General features: G+C 51.2%; 11 protein-coding genes across 11 annotated transcripts; 7 read left to right on the top strand and 4 right to left on the bottom strand.

The window, feature by feature from the left end:
• Positions 1 to 1,531: 1,531 nt before the first annotated feature.
• Positions 1,532 to 2,098, top strand: HETIRDRAFT_243164 (uncharacterized protein; the record flags this gene model as incomplete). Its single annotated transcript, XM_009553767.1, has 3 exons — positions 1,532 to 1,657; positions 1,774 to 1,866; positions 1,922 to 2,098. Coding segments are annotated over 3 exons (396 nt in total), but the record flags the coding sequence as incomplete, so codon positions are not given.
• Positions 2,099 to 2,499: 401 nt separating this feature from the next.
• HETIRDRAFT_455483 (uncharacterized protein) lies at positions 2,500 to 3,677 on the top strand (the record flags this gene model as incomplete). The annotated part of the gene is made up of 5 exons (XM_009553766.1): positions 2,500 to 2,732; positions 2,788 to 3,108; positions 3,163 to 3,245; positions 3,301 to 3,506; positions 3,636 to 3,677. The coding sequence occupies 5 exons, from the start codon at positions 2,500 to 2,502 to the stop codon at positions 3,675 to 3,677; spliced, it is 885 nt and encodes a 294-aa protein (XP_009552061.1).
• Positions 3,678 to 4,179: 502 nt separating this feature from the next.
• Positions 4,180 to 5,956, bottom strand: HETIRDRAFT_430316 (uncharacterized protein; the record flags this gene model as incomplete). Its single annotated transcript, XM_009553765.1, has 3 exons — positions 4,180 to 4,685; positions 4,741 to 4,936; positions 5,129 to 5,956. 3 exons carry the CDS (start codon positions 5,954 to 5,956, stop codon positions 4,180 to 4,182), a joined length of 1,530 nt encoding a protein of 509 aa, XP_009552060.1.
• Positions 5,957 to 6,478: 522 nt separating this feature from the next.
• HETIRDRAFT_329856 (uncharacterized protein) lies at positions 6,479 to 7,048 on the top strand (the record flags this gene model as incomplete). Its single annotated transcript, XM_009553764.1, has 2 exons — positions 6,479 to 6,525; positions 6,583 to 7,048. The coding sequence occupies 2 exons, from the start codon at positions 6,479 to 6,481 to the stop codon at positions 7,046 to 7,048; spliced, it is 513 nt and encodes a 170-aa protein (XP_009552059.1).
• Positions 7,049 to 7,798: 750 nt separating this feature from the next.
• Positions 7,799 to 8,601, bottom strand: HETIRDRAFT_162576 (uncharacterized protein; the record flags this gene model as incomplete). Its single annotated transcript, XM_009553763.1, has 3 exons — positions 7,799 to 7,808; positions 7,878 to 8,242; positions 8,293 to 8,601. The coding sequence occupies 3 exons, from the start codon at positions 8,599 to 8,601 to the stop codon at positions 7,799 to 7,801; spliced, it is 684 nt and encodes a 227-aa protein (XP_009552058.1).
• Positions 8,602 to 9,223: 622 nt separating this feature from the next.
• On the top strand, positions 9,224 to 9,887 carry HETIRDRAFT_430314 (uncharacterized protein; the record flags this gene model as incomplete). The annotated part of the gene is made up of 3 exons (XM_009553762.1): positions 9,224 to 9,424; positions 9,479 to 9,624; positions 9,683 to 9,887. The coding sequence occupies 3 exons, from the start codon at positions 9,224 to 9,226 to the stop codon at positions 9,885 to 9,887; spliced, it is 552 nt and encodes a 183-aa protein (XP_009552057.1).
• Positions 9,888 to 10,262: 375 nt separating this feature from the next.
• HETIRDRAFT_162574 (uncharacterized protein) lies at positions 10,263 to 10,849 on the bottom strand (the record flags this gene model as incomplete). Its single annotated transcript, XM_009553761.1, has 3 exons — positions 10,263 to 10,592; positions 10,661 to 10,775; positions 10,830 to 10,849. 3 exons carry the CDS (start codon positions 10,847 to 10,849, stop codon positions 10,263 to 10,265), a joined length of 465 nt encoding a protein of 154 aa, XP_009552056.1.
• A 155-nt stretch (positions 10,850 to 11,004) lies between these two features.
• HETIRDRAFT_329614 (uncharacterized protein) lies at positions 11,005 to 11,999 on the top strand (the record flags this gene model as incomplete). Its single annotated transcript, XM_009553760.1, has 3 exons — positions 11,005 to 11,243; positions 11,296 to 11,543; positions 11,599 to 11,999. 3 exons carry the CDS (start codon positions 11,005 to 11,007, stop codon positions 11,997 to 11,999), a joined length of 888 nt encoding a protein of 295 aa, XP_009552055.1.
• Positions 12,000 to 13,282: 1,283 nt separating this feature from the next.
• Positions 13,283 to 15,238, top strand: HETIRDRAFT_38004 (glycoside hydrolase family 18 protein). The gene is made up of 7 exons (XM_009553550.1): positions 13,283 to 13,591; positions 13,650 to 13,737; positions 13,788 to 13,933; positions 14,003 to 14,214; positions 14,272 to 14,711; positions 14,771 to 14,831; positions 14,887 to 15,238. The coding sequence occupies exons 1-7, from the start codon at positions 13,326 to 13,328 to the stop codon at positions 15,009 to 15,011; spliced, it is 1,338 nt and encodes a 445-aa protein (XP_009551845.1). The 5' UTR covers positions 13,283 to 13,325; the 3' UTR covers positions 15,012 to 15,238.
• Positions 15,239 to 15,676: 438 nt separating this feature from the next.
• HETIRDRAFT_390196 (uncharacterized protein) lies at positions 15,677 to 17,089 on the top strand. The gene is made up of 8 exons (XM_009553759.1): positions 15,677 to 15,738; positions 15,855 to 15,881; positions 15,957 to 16,078; positions 16,142 to 16,237; positions 16,307 to 16,439; positions 16,502 to 16,590; positions 16,655 to 16,834; positions 16,901 to 17,089. Exons 1-8 carry the CDS (start codon positions 15,711 to 15,713, stop codon positions 16,973 to 16,975), a joined length of 750 nt encoding a protein of 249 aa, XP_009552054.1. The 5' UTR covers positions 15,677 to 15,710; the 3' UTR covers positions 16,976 to 17,089.
• HETIRDRAFT_461024 (uncharacterized protein) lies at positions 17,055 to 18,459 on the bottom strand. The gene is made up of 2 exons (XM_009553758.1): positions 18,176 to 18,459; positions 17,055 to 18,095 (listed from the first exon to the last, which is right to left on the bottom strand). Exons 1-2 carry the CDS (start codon positions 18,267 to 18,269, stop codon positions 17,311 to 17,313), a joined length of 879 nt encoding a protein of 292 aa, XP_009552053.1. The 5' UTR covers positions 18,270 to 18,459; the 3' UTR covers positions 17,055 to 17,310.
• Positions 18,460 to 18,802: the final 343 nt, after the last annotated feature.

The following is an 18,802-nucleotide window of genomic DNA, read 5'->3' as shown; positions in this document are numbered from 1 at the left end:
TCAAAACCTTTGACATGGCGTAATGCTGATTCCAGGCGTTCATTGCTCCGGGTGCAACATCGACCTCGGCCGATGCGGAGATGTTCGGGAGAGGGAGTTCCTAGCCTGGCTGGAGGCGGCAATGGTGTGGACGTTTGACTATGTAAGGACCATCTGCTATCTTGGTTGACAATGGTGTCTCGCCATAAAAAAAATCTATTTTCTCCAGACCTAACCAACGTCCGCAGTGCATTTGTTGATGTGCAGCGCTAACAGACCATCTCGGAACTCAGATTATCACTTTAAGCATTCCTCCGTGTCAAATTTCTTCTGAGATGATAGAGTGCTAGGTGACCGGTGACGTGTTATACAGTTCACTCCGGTAAGCATGTAAACACTCATCAGCTACCCAGCGAGCAGGTCACACAAGCTACCGAGATAGCCCACTTTCCTTCGATCGCCGAAGGAGACCGCGATATGAACACTCTGTATCTAGCACGAATGCCAGATTCATTCAATTCAGGGTCAGGTCAAGGGAGCTTTGATCCCCCATTAATCATACCAGAGCATACCGGCTGCCTCGTTCCGCGCCGCGCTGATGAATGTCGCGCCATTTTGAAGTTCATTCCGGATACATGCTCTCGGACCGTGGTGATGATTGATTAGATATCCGACATATTTGAATGCAGAACACTGGCCAATAGCAAGGACGTCACTTCCATACCAGATGGCTGGGCACCTCAAGGCGTTGATACAGTTTCTTGTCGCGTGAGGATCATCATGCTTCTTGCTGCGATCTTTGCGTCTCGCTGCTCACGGCCGTAGACCGTACCAGGCCGCCGCATTCCGCTCTTTCACCTCTTGCTATATGTATGTTCCCAAGACCCCATTATCCGAGTCTTCGACGCCGTCACCTGCCCCATCCTGTCACTTCAAATGGGGGCTGACGGGCATGCAGTGAGCCCTCAACTTTACATCCCTGACCGTACTTAGGGCTTATCTGACAGCTGCTGGTATACCTAAGGGGATCACTTGAACTCTGGGCGCCTCGAGATCGGGTACTCTTTCCAAAGCTGTCGCGAGTTGTGCAATATCTCACCATGCCCTTCGCAGACCTGCCCCTTCGCCTGTACGTTCACACGTTGTGACGTGGATACTCCTCACGTATAAGGTGCTGCAACGCTGCGCATTTCTGGGTATACATACATGGACTCCCGTCTCCGTAACCTTGACTGGTTGACCCACGCATCACCTACTATGCCTGTCTGCCCTCACCCGACGTGCAATTGCGGCCATAAAAACATCAGTGCAGCACTGCTTAGTGCGCATGTTTCGTCTGCTGCTTGGGGCTCGTCGTACTTCTGTACCAAATGCAAGTGCGTATGTCGAAGTCCCGCGGTGCTGAAGGACGTTAGTATTTTCATCTCTGTGTTTCGTACGTTGAGCTAACAGCATTCACCCGCATTAGCACATGAGCAGGGTGCATAGTGTTGTGGCTGCAGTACCGCCGCTGCCATCAATGTCAGCCTCCTCCTCAAACAACATCAACTCGTGCAATACATGCAATCGGTTGTATTCGTCTGCACCTGCTTTGCAACAACATTTTCGAGACTCCACTAATCATCCCAACTGCGGTCGGTGCGACATCGGTTTTAGAGATCCAACAGCCTTGAACATTGTACGTTGCATTATTCCCTCTATATACCTTGATATTAATCAACCGAACAGCACATACAAGCTGTGCATGTTCCGATCACTTGCGCCCCATGCGGTGGCCTCCAAGTATACCGCGAGGATGTGCCGAATCACTATCGAGTCTCGCCTAACCATCCGCGTTGTACGAAGTGTCCAACTATTGGATTTGCAAGTACAGAAGCGTTCGAGCAGGTTAGTCGGCGGGCCTCCTGTCTTAGATCTCCGGCATGCTGATCGAAGAGCACAGCACATCGCCAGCAGCCATCCCGAATTTCGCTGCAAGGCCTGCGGACAGAATTTCAGTTCAGAAGCCTCATTGGAAGGACATTATCGAGATTCTTTAAAGCATCCCACATGTCCAGAATGCAAGATTTCCTTTATAGATGATCGAGCGCTTGCTGAGGTCATTATCCTCCATATCTATCATTGGTTCGAAAATCTGAAATTGAGAATCACTTAGCACGTCTTGGCGGTGTTCAACCCACTTTTGCAAAATTCCATCAAACTTGTTTTCAAGGCGGACCTTGAAAGAGAGGTTGGTCTCAGTATCCAAGAGCTAGGGTAGTTAACAAATGTCTCATAGAACGACTTGCCTCAGGCAAGGGCAGAGGCTTCTTCGGTCAGTAGTCCACTGGTCGAGGCTGTTGAGACACCAATTCGATCCGGGCCTGTCGACGCGGCGTCTCTAACTCCCTCGGGACCTTCGAATTCGCACAACGATGATGTGTCTAACACTCAAACATCGGTAAGTCTGGAACTTCATCGAGTGGCTTTCGCGTCGTCCATGGCCTTACCGTTCATGTTTAGTCCCCATCAGGAATGACGATGTCTTCCAATGCTAGAGCCGCATCCCTATCGACTGCCCCGACCTTACAATCAACCGTGCAAATCACTCCTGAAAAGAAAATACAGAGCGTTGAGGCTGAAATAGAGCTCGATCTGCCGCTCCGTGAAGATGAGGACTCTGTGTCCATGGATGGGGCGCCTGTCGTTGCACCAGAGATACGGCCATCACTGACAGTGCTGGTTTCCCCTCAGCCTAAATCACCAGCACCGACGTAGGTTATCCCTTTACCGTCTCGTCTTCATTCGTTGAGGTTGTATGCGTTGTAGCCGCTCCTATCAATCATCAACATCTTCCGGTCGCGATGATGATAAGATTCACGGTCTTCAAAACATCAAGGCAGTGTTCAATGATCGTTCGGTGACCCCGCCCAAGGGTTCTCCAAATGATTCGTTGAAGCCCTTGCTTACGCCGAAAAAATCGGCCACAAACACTCCCATGATGTTTTCGCCGCCGTTGCCTCGCTCTCCGCACAACCCTCTCAGTGGGAGAGTTTCGAAATTGAGTCATCACTTGTATTCCGACTCTGCACGAGCGACCTCCCCTGCGGCCTCGCTTGCTGCTCGGTCATATCATGACCATGTCAACAAGTAAGTTGGCGCTATTCACATCGCAGACAGCATTCACGTACCACAATCCTGTAGCTCCACGCTTCACACTCCACCAAGCTCGCCAGGCGTAAGGCAAACGGCGCCCTCATCCGTGCTCAACCGACTTCCAACCCAAGGTATTTTGGACTTGGAACCTCAAGGTATCTTCCTTGACTTACTCTGGATTCACAGTGGCGACATCACCAACCCCCTCGCACGTTCAATCGGCATCAGTAATGAACCTGCTCGGCCAACAGCTGAAGTCGCCATCGTCGCCTGCATCTGCCAATTCCCCGCCCGGCGTCAACCGCTCATCACCACCGTCACCCCCGTTATCTGTTCCGCGATCTCGAGAAAGGCTTGAACAATCTGATCAGACCGCAAAGACGGTGTCCCATGTATACTGCAGATTGTGCCGCAGGGATCCTTGCCGTGGCGCGACAGCAACGATGTGTGGCCACATATTCTGCAATAGGTACGCTCGATTCATCTTGGTCGAGATCTTCGATTTACTGACTGTATCATAGCTGTATCAAGAACGAGGTCGTGAAGAGCTCCTGCTGCCCTGAGTGTGGAACGCCTCTCTTGTTGTATTGCCTATTCCGTTTGCAGATCTCTTAGACCCACGTCGAATGGACGATTTATAAGTTGTCTCTGTCAAGTCTCTGGGTGTTTCCAGTTTCGCCCTGTACCTCGATATTTCATTCGAAAGATTTTCTGCTCTCCAATTTCCGGTTTTAATTTAGTTTTGAATAATGAAGATGACTGTTTAATCCACCGCTGAGATGGCCACGGATAGATATGTGTGGAACCAGCGAATCGACGGTAGAAACACGCGTCTGAATCAACGACTGGGAAATAGAATACACGCTGTCAAAAAAGAGGATAAAACGCTCAGGGATGGGGAGGACATCACAGTCAGGGAAGGGAGACGAGTTCATGAAACGAGAACAGTCGCGGGGGAAACAGGAAAGGGGCATAGCGGAAGGTAAGACGTCGCAGAAGCAGACGCTGTGGAACATATGTGTACCACGAAAGGGTGAGGCGGAAGAAAGACACGAACTTTCAAGTTTACCAGACGGTGCGGTAGAAGTCGGCGTTCGGAAACCGCCTCCTGATCTGCTCCAGGAGGTACCAGCCAGGGGTGCAGTAAGTAACATGATTACTGGTCGAGCCGGCTTTGTTTTCTCCTAAGTGCGGTTGCCCAACAATGTAACCTTCGCCTTCCTTGGCACGCCCGATGAGAGAGCTCGAGTCTCCCTTAACTGAGAAAACTTCGGCTTTCTTCAGGCGCGAGTTGTAGATAGCGAGCTCCCTAGACCAGACACTGGTGTCGCTGAGAATAAATGATACCAGGCTGGCGTAACGTCTGACAGTGAAGTCGGTAGTGTTGCCGTCTTTACCAACGATAAAGCAGCCCTTGCCTTCGCTATCGAACTCCGTGGGGTTGACTAGGTCCTCCTTCGTAGCGCAACCCACGATCCTAAGCTTTCTACCCCGAGGAAACTTGAATGTGGTCGCACCAACACCCCAAGGATAAAACAGTGCCATAAGCTCTTCAGGAGGATATTTCGATCCTAAATTAGGTTGTTTTCACTAGACGAGGCAAAGATGAGAAGGATCGAGACGCACCAAGGTCGACGACATTGCCCTCAAACTGATCCCCGACCTTCGCCTCAGCGGCCAAGAACGCACCCCAGCCCGATGTATAACGTGTGCCGCCTTCGACGTCGACCTTGATGGTTTCAGCGTGTTGGACATAGCCGATATCACGGTGGAGCTTGATGTCGAACCAGTACTCAATGACTTCGTTGTACCGAGACTCGAGCTAGCGGAGGGCCTCGTTCTCGTCATCCAATTTGCGTCGATTCGCGGCGATCTCGGCCCCGTCCGGATTTTCCGTCCTCTCCAGCCCATCGATCTCTTGGATGTGAAAGCTGGCGTGAATGCCGTGGTCATTGATAGCTCTCTTCGTCTCATCGAGGCCCTGCTGGAATCGACGGACTCTGCAAACTCAAACAGAGTCCTTGGGTGCACCGCCTTTATGCTCGTAGTCGATAGTGGCGTTCTTGCGAAGGACGTGACAGCTGCTAGCTCCATAGACATTGTTGCTGGGATCGCCATTCTTGTCTTTGTTTTCGTGAAACCATAAGATGAGAGTGCCCTGGGAATCATCCTTCTCCATCCCTCGAGTCACAAGAGGGATGCCGAGAAGAGCAGTAAGGAACCGACGGACGTGGTGGGTGTGATTGGTGCTGCCGACATGGCTCATAAGGGCCGGACCTGCCAGCCTCTGCAGGACGACTTCACGCCTTTCAATTGCAACATCATGGACTCCATACTCTCTCAGAAGCCTGAGGATCTTTTGGGAGACCTCGTGGGCGGTATCGGAGGCGGACCCAGGTTTGATACCCAGCCATATGACGACAGGATTGAGACGCCCCTCCCCCTCCTCCCCCGGTGTTGCGTGGGTGAAGAAGCGGGCTGGGTTGATGGAGGACCAGCGAATCTTCCAAGTCGTCGTGAGCCGTTCAGCAATCTCGGGACCGACAGATTCCCAGATAGGATTGAGCGAGGTATCATAAGCTTCACGGAGAGACTTGACAGGGATATGGGCGTATGTTCCGACGGGCTTGGGGAAGGGTGTAGTGAGGAAATCCGACCTGTAGACAAATACAGGGTGGTCACCGTCCTCGGTGATCCCGTTGTAGTATGTAGTCCTCTCGTACTCGGTGGGAGTGTACTGGGAGATGTCGGTGGCATCGCTGGCGAAGGTGAGGGTGGGAGACACCGCAGACAGTGGGCTTAGAGTCGGAGAGCCCCTGTCTTGGCGAGCCACGACGTCCATGCACTGTGAAGGCCAAAATAGGAAGCTCCAATGAAACGGAAGGTGGTGTCGGCAACGAACGAAAGCTTTGCGTCCTAACACTAGTACAGAGGCGATTACGGGGAGCACTTTCGAACAAGCTCAAGCAGCTTGTTATCGACATGTCAGCACTCAAGCATCCCTCGCAACACGAAAGCGATTCTGAAGACGATTCTGACTATGTTCCACCAGACGTGAATGACGGTAAAGAACCACCTTGACTCCTTGTTTACATCGCGTTATTACACCAGGTTCCCAGAACACAGCTCTGACGACGACGACCGCGAATCAAAACGCCCACGGACGGGCTCTCATGATGAAGAGCCCACGCACGAGCCTGAAAGACTCGACAAGAAGTTAGTGCCATGCCTTTGCTAGCATTGAGCTACCTTTGCCTCATCTCCAATGTCCGTTCACAAGCACAGGGCTCGCGAAGCACTATGGGCAGACTTTCAAGCTTCTGCCTCAACGCCGCCATCGAGGCCAGCGAACGAACCGAATAAGATGATCATGATCGAGAAAAAATATCGTTTTGCAGGAGAGGACGTGATGTGAGTGCTTCTACATGAGTATTGTGCAGCTGATTTTCTCGAGCTCCACCGTCACAGAGAAGTGAAAGAAGTTGCAGCGGACTCTGAGGAGGCTCGGAAGTGGCCTGTGTGGCAATCACCAGAAAGCAACGACAAAGCCTCACCGATAGCGGCTGTCGAACCTGCTGCGTCCACGTTCCCTGAAAGTAATGCAGGTGTGGACACCTCACAACATCCTGTCGCCCCACCTCCCCCACAGCCACTTGCAGGCAAGAAGCCAGTTCGCCGCAAGCCAAAGGTTCAGCTTGCTGCTCTACCATCCTCGTCTGCACAGAAGCCGAAGAAGCTAACCACGTTGGAGAAGTCTGCTATCGACTGGCAGGCGCATGTTGGTTCCCAGGAGGATCCTCAGCTACAAGATGAGCTAGAGGCCAACAGGAGAACAGGTGGATACCTCGAGAAAATGCAGTTCCTACAACGTGTAGAAGATAGAAAAGATCAGGCGTTCGATGCGAGCAGGGACAAGAAACGGCGAAGGGGTTGATTGGTGGCAAGCGCACACTCGTCATGTTACTTTTGTCTATTACCATCGTCTCACTCCGTATCACCGCTTCCCTCTTACAGTACTGTACAATTAAAGAATCAACTGCTTTTGAATTTCGAAACAATAATGCCCTTGCTATGCAATGATGATCCTCTTTCGCCCAAGGCTAACACGATCGCTCCTCTGATTATCTCCTCAGGTTCACCTCGTAAAGTAAAAGACGACTTGGTCCGCACACATTTTTTTGAACGAAAAGCACAAAAGGGCTCTCCGGGAACCATAAACAAAGTCCCCTTTGAGCACAACTTATGCGCATAGGCTCCTTTTTGTGCAGAGGCTTATTAGAGAAGTTTTATGAGAGCGTGTCTTATGCCGATATCGAAGTCGTTTAGGAGCTTTGTGGATGGGTCGGCTTGGGAACGTTCTTGTCTTCGTGGGTATTGAGGTGGGCCTCGATGCATCGAGATTACGACAAATAGTCACACCGCGCAGCTTGGCGTGGATCCACACATTGAGTTTCACCATGTATAGGACATCTTGGTCGTCCTTTCGAAATCTCTAGAAAATGCAGGATACGGTAGAGAAACAAGAGCTTAAATTTGATGTAGAAGGAGCATAAAAAACACCAGAAAAGCGATCCTCTTCTTGACATGGTAGCGATACCCGTACTATTCAACAGACTATACCAATGTCAAAGATTGACCGGCCTGTTTATATGAACAGCCTGATCGAACAAAGACCAGTGGACATTCACAAGATGCTGAGGAGAATATTCCAGATGTCAGATATTAAGTATTCAATCTTCAGAAGAAGTGTACCTTTTACTCACCTCACAGAGCTCCGAATAATCTTTGAACCCGATGTTACATACTCTACAACTCGGGTGCTTAGTGATCTCTTGATCATAATGAAGTTGGAGCGATTCTTCAGATAAGAACGATTCATTGCACTCTTCGCAGAATACATTTGGATGACTTTCCCGTATATGCTTGGCATTTTGAGTTGGACGAGCGTCAAGGCAGAGCTTACACCACTTACAGCAAATAGCTCTTCCCTATCCGAGAAGCCACGCTGACAGAACGAACAACGATCATGTTGATCAGAGTCGGCGTAGTGGTCATCGAGCTCATGCAGTCGAACCACGCAGTCTCTGCAAACTCGACATTGCACCAGCCTGTGACGTGCCACCTCGTGCTGAAGAACGCTTTGAATCTTAGGCAATATAGCGCAGAGATGACACGCACATTATCACGCTCCTCTTCATTGATAAACCTTTCATCGCACCACGAACATTCTGGATGTGATGAAGCAGTGGTTTGGTGCTGCTTCAATGACTCGTTCGAGTGAAACGTCTTGGCGCAGCAGTTATATTGAGGGCTATGAATGGCTTGTAGATGCTGAGCGAACGCCGGTACGTTGACAAACTTGCGATCGCAAGATTCGCAAAAGGGATGCTGCAGCCTTGATGAGCGCATGTGCTGCTCAAGAGCAGTATCTGAGATAAACGTGCGACCTTGACAGGCGGGGAGGGGACAAATGGCTGCCATGAGCATGAACGCGGTAGACTTTCAGCTTCAGGGAGGGGTAGGTGTTGATGGTGACGCCGCTGTCATCCTTTTCAGCCTTTGCCCGCATCAAAGTTTACGTCCCAAGAGGGAGAGATGTATCCTGCTCAGTTCGATGGAAACTCTCGAAGTGCATTGTGGTAGATAGACGTCCGCGCGGAGATGAAGTGGAGACTGACCACATCATCTGACTTCTTCGCTTTGGGATATCTCTCTAAGCTCTGTTGGTATCGAATGTCATTCAGATTTTCAGAGCGTAAAACAGCCCCCACAACTCACTACATGAGTGAATGACAGCTTGGTGCTCGATGGTCCTGGATGATGTTTTCACCGGCAAATCAGGTGCAAAGGCGAACCAACAAGGGTTTTGGACGTGCACGGACATTGTCAAGATCGTCTAGATTGAAAGCAGGTTTCCGTAGGAATGACAGTGGCCCTTTTCCGTAACGTTGGATGCTAGGTCGCAAGCATGGTGAGAGTTCCGGATCAAGCACGATGCCATTTGCGGCGCCACCAAGTTTCTACGAGATCGACTCATCCTTTTTAGCCACTTCCAATACCTACAGGACATATCCTACGCACCTCTGAAATTTGCTATCTTGCATATAAAATGTCTCCATCGTCTCGCAGTTCTCCCGTGATCATCATCACAGGAACGCCTGGTACCGGCAAATCGACTCATGCCCAACTACTCGCGGAAGAATCTCCCGTACCACTACGGCACGTCAATGTTGGGGAGCTCGTGAAGGATAAGGATTTGCATGAAGGTTATGACGAGGAATGGCAGAGCTACACCGTCGACGAGGACAAGGTGCGCACACCACCAATCTGTCTGCGCTTCTGGCTGACTTTCCCTTGCCGTCAGCTTTTGGACGAGCTGGAACCACTGGCGTCGGAGGGCGGTATAATCCTCGACTGGCATACATGTGATATATTTCCAGAACGATGGGCGGATCTCGTTGTGGTACTTAGATGTGATCACACCAAACTATGGGAGCGGTTAGAAAAACGGTACGACATGTTTCTTCTACGATCTCGAAAAAGTCCTGATCTGTACTTCGTTCGCCAGGGGATATCCCTTGAAAAAGATCCAGGAGAATAACGAAGCAGAGATCATGGACATAGTTATCGAGGAAGCGCGATCCTCGTATGCCCAAGAAATCATCGTAGAATTGAGAAGTGAAGGGACAGAAGACCTGGAATCAAACGTCTCGAGAATTGTACAATGGATCCAGGCATGGAGAAAAGATAGAGGGGCCACAGAGACAGATTGATAAAAGTCCTCGGCACCTACCTTCACCGCCATTCTCCGTCCATTGGATAGAACCTGGATTGTCCTTCACATCTAGTGGCCATCAGGAGCTGCACAAAAATATTTACCGGAAGACTTGATACGCCAGTCTCACTATTTTTGCGTTGGTAGGACAAGGCCAAAGACTGTGCAGGGATCTCTATGATCGTCAGCATCGCTGAGAAATCCAGCAAATTACTCTCAGCCAGTGCTCTGACCTATTGACTATCGTGATATGCGTATGATTAAGTCTAGAATATGCTAATAAGCTGGAATACATGCGTGAGTACCAGGAAGTCATGATGTAAAAACTTGCTCACAGTCCACAGTGCCAAACCAAAGCCGCTCTGTCGTCATATCATCCGCTACCGCCTCTTATAAGGCCAATCCGTGCGGCAAGATTCCTTGCTTGGAGTGCCTGTATCTTCTTGGACCTTGCATATACAAGGAATAATCCAATTGAAGCGAAGAGGACGTTGCATGCGACGAACTCCCAGAAATCTGCCCGCTCTTGCACAACTATGCGTCCACAGCTCTCCCATGCAGGCGTCTCGCCTTGTGGTGGGTCGGAGGAGTGGCGCATAATGCCATGATCAGGCGGTATCTTCGAATCATAGGGAATCCGGTAGGTAGATGTGCAATGCATGAGACGTCGGTTGCCAAACGGTTGGCAGAAGGGTTCGTGAAGCTGGGGTGGCGGGATCCATCAATGCCAACAGTGCTTCAAGGTCATATTTGAATAACAACGGCACTCACAGCATCATCTGGACATGGTTCACATGGACCGAAAGGTCGGCAGACTACGTCTGGTGCAACAGCTGGAGAGGCATCATTTTGTGCTAGTGCTGGAGCAATACATGAGAGAAAGAACCTAAATAACCATAATTGAATGCAAATATCAAGCACGTATGCCTGGTCAACTTACAGCAAAGCTGCGGTCCTCATCGACCACAGCGTCGAGGACAACATGGCATAAGTCGAGCGTGGGAACTCTGACAACCACCGAGATCCTCCAAGTCCGACAAGCCAGACTCAACACGTAGTCGGAAAAATCCAGACAGTCTTCCAATTCTTGTTTCTCTGTAGCATCTCGGTCAACCATGTCGCGACGTGCAGCGATCATCGAGGAATTCGACGACGACGTGGACCTCCCATTGCCGTCGCGCCCCTTGCCCAATACCGGCACACGCGGCGCGATTCTGCAAGAAATCACAGATGTAGACGATGCATCCGATGACGATGAAGCCCTAGACTTGGTGGAACCAACTGCAGGTCCAGCTTCGCCGCAAGGGCCAAGCCAAGGAACGCCCGTTGTGACAGACATAACTCCATACAAGAAGTTGGTGTCGTCCAAATCATCACATTCACGCTCACCCATTGGACGCGAACAGATGGACCTGCATCTACCCTATCTACATTGACGCAAAGCAGCCATATGGCACTGGAGTCCGGCGTATATCTCGCGAGAAGAGCGTTTGGTGGCCGCTCAGCAAAGATATAGCTGATGCGACCAATCGCCTTGGATTGGGCACCCTGCACGAAGTCAACAAGGCTCACCCGCGAGATTGGGAGAACCCAGGTCGTGTACGCGTACAATGGAAGAAGGAGGGGCGGCTTATGAACCCGCATATCAAAACCAGTATGCAGTTCTCTTTACATCTTTCTCCGAATCGTCCTTTGAGCGCCCGTCGCAGAAAAACAGCTACTGGAGATGATATCCTTCCAAATTCAACGAATCAAGCCTGACTATATCCCTAAGCCCCCTTTCTCTTATCCGACTCCTGCTACTCCTCCCACGTCCGCTTCGGCTGCCAAATCCTCGAAGCCGAAGTCCATTTCGTCCAAATCCTCCGCGTCGGTCCCCAAATCTAAGGACCCTGCACCTCCGAAACAGACCAGTCGCCCTCTCCCCAACCCACCCGAACCTTTGCCCTCACCCGCCAGCCGCATGTCCGTGTACTCTCCTGCCTTGCCTTCTGGCGTCCTCGTCGATACAGTGAAGGCTGGTATGAATGCGGAGGGTGCAGCTCCTGGTGTTGCCGGTGGCGGTGCAGCAGGTAAAGGAAAGAGGAAGGTTGTACGAGTGAGAGCATGATCTGCTGTTTTCAGGATGTATACCAAGCGATAATTTAACTGTATTCTCATGATGCTGATTCCGTCGTAGTCCCCCGAGACTTGCTAGCGCTCATGGACTGACGTGCGATTTTTGTTTGTATTATTTTGAAGGTCAAGGTGGCTGGTGGTGACAAGCTTTCGGTAAATCCTAGTGTTTATGTTCATGATGCAAGCAGCTGATGATATGTGGTTCTCTTTAGATAATGGATTTTTGACCATTCGTGTGTTCACAAATGGTGTGCTTTCTTGTCTTTTAAATAGAGTGATTCCTGACACCCATTAAATACAGCAACCATTGTGCTGATTCACCAGCCTCGCCTCCATGTGCAGCCAGCGTTCTGCTCCTTCTCCGCCCTTCATTGTCCCTGGGAAAATGCGTTCATTCGACGAAGGACACACACCTCCAGGGGGCAGGTAGTTCGCCCTGGGTGTGTGTTGAACGTTGAACGTTGAACGTTTCAATAATGCGTATCGATCGCTACATCCTAGCTATTCACAACGGCGACTCGGAGTGAAGTGCGAGCACGGTGTTTTGGCCGTGACTTCAACCATTGACGAACATCAGACCGCAAGGTGCAAGCTACCACGCGGTATCTGAACTTGAGCCTTTTGAAGACAAAATCGAAGTCACAGGCAAGTGAAACATCTCTTTTCTGGCTGCTTAGAACACGAGGTTAGCCTGCATGAAAGACGTCCGCTTGCTGCAACTTGCCCTTCGCATCCTCCCTTACCTGGGAAAGTCGATCAACGGTGTATGGGGCAGGCAACCCCTGATATCGACGCGCTTCCTCGATTTGAGAGGTTTCTGAGTCGTCTCATGTCGCTCAGGAGGTCCTCCGGTCACTAATGATATTATTTCATGATGGCCTCGCTTCAAACATGCTAATCCACGTGGTTGCCGTGAGGTCTCGCTTCCTCGAGGATCTCAAACAGGATGAGCATTATATGTTCTTATTGTTCTTTTCCAGCTTCCCAATGGTTGTTATTATCGGCGCAACTAGTCGGGCCATAGATTGTCATGATGGACGCGATTTTTTTTTTTGTTCTATCGGCATGCTTTCTTGTGTTTGCTTTCGTTCTTGTTTTCCTTTCCGAGGTGCACACGTGAGAGACCACGGAAGCGTGTGCATCCATTGCGACTTGGACCGCTGTCGGGTGAGTCCGCCGTGCATTGTTGTAATTTTGACCGGACGGTTTCCACGTTCCAGCCTCGGTCTGAACACCGTTCTAATCTACATAAGCACGTCGACCATCATGCATATCACTCACGAACGTCTCCCTCACCCCCTTTACGCCCCCGCTGACAATGCTTCTACTTCTTCCCGTCCTTCTGAGCGTTTCCATGGTATGGGCTGCGCCCTACTGTTCCCTTGCGCCTGCTGCGCCGTCTGGTTCAACGGCAACTTCTGCAGGCGGAAGTGGAGGTCACAGCAGCAACGGAACAGGCAGTGGGTCTAGTGGCTCCCCTGGTTCTGTCGTAGCAGCTACATGGTGGGCCAGCTGGCACAGCAGTGACTTTCCTCTATCCAGTATCAGCTGGTCGAAGTACAGCTCGGTCATCTACGCGTTTGGGTGAGTCCCCTTGTGTGTGGTAAATTTAATAGTAATTTGACCAATCCTTGGCCTGCAGCGTTACCACGCCTGATGCTGGAACTGTAGGGCTCCAATCATCTGATGAACAGTTGATTCCACAATTTGTGCAGCTCGCTCACCAGAATGTAGGAGTGTTTTGTAAGCTCAGTCTGATCAGTACTAAGATAATGCTCAGAATGTCAATGCCATACTATCTATCGGTGGATGGACCGGATCACAATACTTTTCTACCGCAGTGTCGACGGATTCAAATCGCACAGCGTTTGCTCAAGCTGTCATGAAAGTAGTCTCGCAATACAATCTGGACGGGATCGAATTTGAGTACGCATAGTCAGGCTCTGATACGTGTTCTTGTTCATTGAGTCACTGTCTTCTGTCTTCTGCATATAGCTGGGAATATCCTAATCACCAAGGGATTGGCTGCAACACTCTGTCCCCAGACGACAGCGCGAACTTCCTGACCTTCCTACAGACACTCCGAAGCCAGGACGGCGCCTCGAACCTCATCCTATCTGCTGCGGTAGCAGTCACCCCATTCGTGGGATCCGATGGCGCGCCTATGTCTGATGTCTCAGGCTTTGCAAAGGTTCTTAATTACATCGGTCAGTGCCTCTGACAAAAATCTGGGCATTTCTAGAATTCTGACATCCATTCTGAAGAGGTTATGAACTACGACATCTGGGGAAGCTGGTCTCCCGAGGTTGGCCCGAACGCGCCTCTGAATGACAGTTGCACACCATCGGGCATCGCGCCCGAAGGATCTGCCGTCTCCGCCGTCAATTCATGGACAAAGGCCGGATTTCCCGCCGAGCAGATCATCATGGGCGTCGCGTCTTATGGACACAGTTTCCATGTCGCCACGAGCTCCGCGCTGGACTCTTCAGGCTCGCTCGCTGCGTACCCGCCATTTGACAAGTCTCAGCAGCCACACGGCGATAGCTGGGACAGCGATGGCACAGGTCCCGCAGATCAGTGTGGGAATCCTCCGGCGATTGGAGGCGTCTTCGACTTCTGGGGTCTCATACAGGGAGGATTCCTGAACGCGAATGGGACAGCGGAGAGCGGGATTGAATATAGGTTCGATAATTGTAGTCAGACGGTATGTCGTGTCTTTTTATTTCCTGGATCGGTCACCTCATAACGAACGACTGTGCTCAGCCGTATGTCTACAATCCGAACACACAAGTTATGGTGTCTTACGATGATGCGACATCGTTTGGTAGGTGATTCGTTCTCTGTTGTCGATAAAGTTACTGAGATTTCACCTTGTTTAGCTGCCAAGGGCACATTCATCAGCCAGAGCGGGCTGGCCGGGTTTGCTATGTGGGAGGCCGGCGGTGACTCCAACAACATTCTTTTGAACGCTATCAGCACTGCTCTTGGCTGCGGTGACTGCTGATAGACCGCAAGGCTTCCGTCTTTGACGCTTGCAAGGTATTTTATCGACCCCTTAAATTAAACCCTCCCTCTGGAAAAATCATGAGTGTGCTTTTTTATGACCATGTGTATCATATACCGCTGTAATACCAGTACTGTGTCTCACCTCGAAAGCACGCCAGTGCATACCGCCAATTGCGTTGTAGAGTACATCCGATGATACAGGCAATATACATGGCTACGAATGGGATTTCTTGAGTCCTGGCCAGCATTCCCATTGCCGCCTGCGCTATTTTCGGGGCAAGTACGCCATCTGAGTGTGCGGGTGGGTCTACGAACACTGAGGTGTTCATGAATTCACGAATTGCCAACAGGGCTTGGTCGGATCGATATTTTTAGATTCCGCAATTCTGCATACTACGGCCGACTCGATCTATCCGAGCCTACCCTGGAATTGCGGTTCGTTTGTTGGACAACATTATAATCAGACGCTATCAATATGTCGACTAGGAGTTGCCAAGGTTGCCGGAGCAGCTACCCACTACCCACGCTCAGGCCAACGCCAACGGATCGCTTCCGACGGGATGAGAACATGGGATGACGCATGAGTCGCTGGGAACGAAGATCGATAACCAACCGCATATATATAAGCACATCATTGACGCTCTCACCGTCCACTCCTGAGCCCCCCCTTCTTCCCACCGAGCACCCCAGCAACGATATGAGTTTCTGCAAGGACTGCATCAGCGGTACGTCCCAAACCCCTTGAAGATTACGGCAAGCGATCTGTCAAGCCGGATCCTTGGAGCTGGTGTCTGAGCGTTCAATTGTATTACAATCTAATCGCATCCGATCGTACTGGCAGGCGTTCGCCACGAGGGCACTCCCGAAGGCATGTTCTTTTCCCTCGTCTGAAGCTGGATGGGCCCAAAAGGGCTCTGCTGACGTCGGTGCTTGTCGCAAACAGGCAAGTTCGAGACGATCGGTGGAATCAGGACCTACGTTGCGAAGCCCACCGTCGACTACCCCAAGGACAAAGCCATCCTCTTCCTAACCGACGTCTTTGGACCCGAGCTTCAGAACAGTCTCGTGCGTTCTATCTCCCCCTGCTTCCATCTCACGACTTATCATCATGCCATCGATACCCCTCAGCTTCTTGCCGACGACTTCGCCAGGAATGGCTTCCAAGTCTACCTCCCTGATCTGTTCGGCGGCGATCCCGTCCCTGTCGACGCTCTCAACCCCGGGGTGCGTATATTTCATTCTTCTCATCGAGTGTACAGACGGGATGATCTGAGAACGTCTTGTCGCGTGCAGTCAAACTATGACATCATGAAGTGGTTCCCGAACCACGGGCAAGCGCAGACGCGTCCTGTCATCGACGCTGTTGTCAAAGCGCTTAAGGAACAAGGCATCGCCGCCATCGGTGCCTCTGGATACTGCTATGGAGGTGTGTCAAAATCCTCGCATTTATAGCTGTGAGATGACTCTTCATGGCGACTCGTCCATCAGGTCGCTACGTCTTTGATCTTGCCTTTGACGGCGTTACCGCCGTGTCCGTAGTCGCCCACCCTTCGCTCCTCCAGCTCGAGGATCTCGACGTATGTAGACTTTGCCTCCACGCCATCGTGCATCTCCTTTTGACACCCATCTTGTATCCATCAGAAATATGCAGCGTCCGCGAAGGCTCCCCTTCTAATCAATAGCTGTGAGGTGGACACACAATTCCCCGCCGAGAAGCAGGCCAAGGCAGATGCGGTACTCGGCGATGGAAAGTTTGCGCCTGGATACTTGAGGACTTACTTTGATGGCTGCACCCACGGGTTCTCGGTCCGTGGTGACATGGTGCGTCCCCGGCCCAATGCGATGATCTCTCGAAATGAGTACTGACGATTATGCATTTGATTGTAGAGCGACCCGAAGGTTAAGGCTGGCAAGGAGGGGGCGTTCAAATCGTCTGTCGAGTGGTTCCTCAAGTATCTGTAAGCGTGGGCCTTCGGATGAGAAGTCATTGTGAAGAAGCTGTATGCAGACTGTACTTGCGGAGCATGGACTACACATATGTATCGAGTGCATTATTGTTCATTTAGATTGAAGTTCAGACCACACTCGATCTTCAGGCCTTCAAATCTACATGACTTGCAAGCACAAATATGTCGAAACAATAAGCAGGTATAATAACTATTAGGGCTACACCAAAACGATGAATCAAGCAGAAACAATTCAGTTCACCAGGAATCCAAAATTAACGTTATACAACTAACTGCACAGTCTCCGAAGGATGCCTGCCTCGTGTGCGGATATCGGATGCGCACATTTCCCTACGCGGACGAAGCGACGGAAGGACTGGGTGAAGGGTGCAGGGTGAGGAAGATGGAGAACGACGTAGGCGCGACAGTGACGGCGGGAGATGTGGCAGAGCCCGTTAAAGATGGCTGGCTGGAGGCGGAGGAAGAGAGCGTGCTTGTTGCCGCGCCAGAGGAAGGGACGCCAGTGGCCGCTGCTACAGAGGTGGCATTGGCGGAACAATTGATGGTGACGGTGACGGTGACAGCGGGTTCGGTAACGGTAACAGCGGGCGCTGTGACGGTGCCGATAACCACCAGCGTCGAAATGGACACGCTGGACGCGTTAGATGCCGCAGGGGCCGACGCAGACGCGGAGGCGGTCGACAACGCATCCGTGGATTGCAACACCGGGAGGGCCGACGCAATTGGCGTCGAAGACGCAGGGAGGGAGGACGAGTTGGTTGACGTCTGCGCAGGCCCATATGCGTCGGCGGAGGACGTTGGGACGATGCCACCAAAAGAGAAGCTGAAGTTGATAGAATCCCTCAAAGCGGATGCGATCTGGCGCCTGTTGAACTGAAGAATGCTCGATAACGGCGTGGCATTGGCGAAGGGCCCGTTCAGGAATATGGTCGGACGGATTGCAGGGGTGGCATTGTCGCTGCCGCTCTGGTCAACGGAGGGGGCACTCGCAGTCGCGGAAGGCTTGTTAAGGAAGATCGTCGTCTTGAACGTATTGTCGTTGTCAACGGAGGGGGCACTCGCGGTCGCAGAGGATGCGTTGAGAGAAATCGTCGTCGCGGACGTTACCGGTGCCGCTGTCGTTGAAGGTGCAAAAGAAGCTGGCAGTGATTGAGAATTTAGACGTGAAATCCTGAGATCCAACGATGGAACGTACTCTCGCAGTCGTCTGATTGACTGTACGCGGGCGCAGCAGAAGCACCACAGACCGAAAGCGCAAGGAAGATCGAACCGAGCGTGATGAACTGCATGTCGATGCCGAGGAAATTAAGTCTGGGTGCACGTCGGAAGAGAGGGTGAGCAACAGGCAAGCTTCGTGCAAGGCAGGCGATGAATGAAGAGCTGAGCTGCCGTAGAAGAGCGCCTGGCTCCAAATTCTATGGCGAGATCGAAGGATGAGGAAATGGGCCTGAAGAGCATGTCGACAATTCTGTGAGCTTTATATGTTGGCGAGTACAATAGAGGCTCAAAGCCACCACCAGCCGCCGTCATTGTCATCGGTTGCACACTCCGCGGCATCAAAGCCACCACCGATTATGGCACAACAAAGGGCTTACCATAAATCATAAAGTAAATAATTCTCCGCCCACAACACGATAGTAACACGATCCGGCGACAGCGTTTAAGCAATCGCACATAACCACGACGCTGTTCGATGCATGCGCTGTCACTACATATCTGATATTGAGGGCATTTAGTTTGACCACAGAAACGCCGGATTGATGAAAACACCATGCAATCCTCGAATGTATGTCTTGCATCTTAAACTTCCGATATTGACCAG

This window comes from Heterobasidion irregulare (genome assembly GCF_000320585.1).
Source record: "Heterobasidion irregulare TC 32-1 unplaced genomic scaffold scaffold_12, whole genome shotgun sequence".
NCBI lineage: Eukaryota > Fungi > Basidiomycota > Agaricomycetes > Russulales > Bondarzewiaceae > Heterobasidion > Heterobasidion irregulare.
The sequence above is the reverse complement of the archived record's forward strand: the minus strand, read 5'-3'. Positions and strand labels throughout refer to the sequence as shown.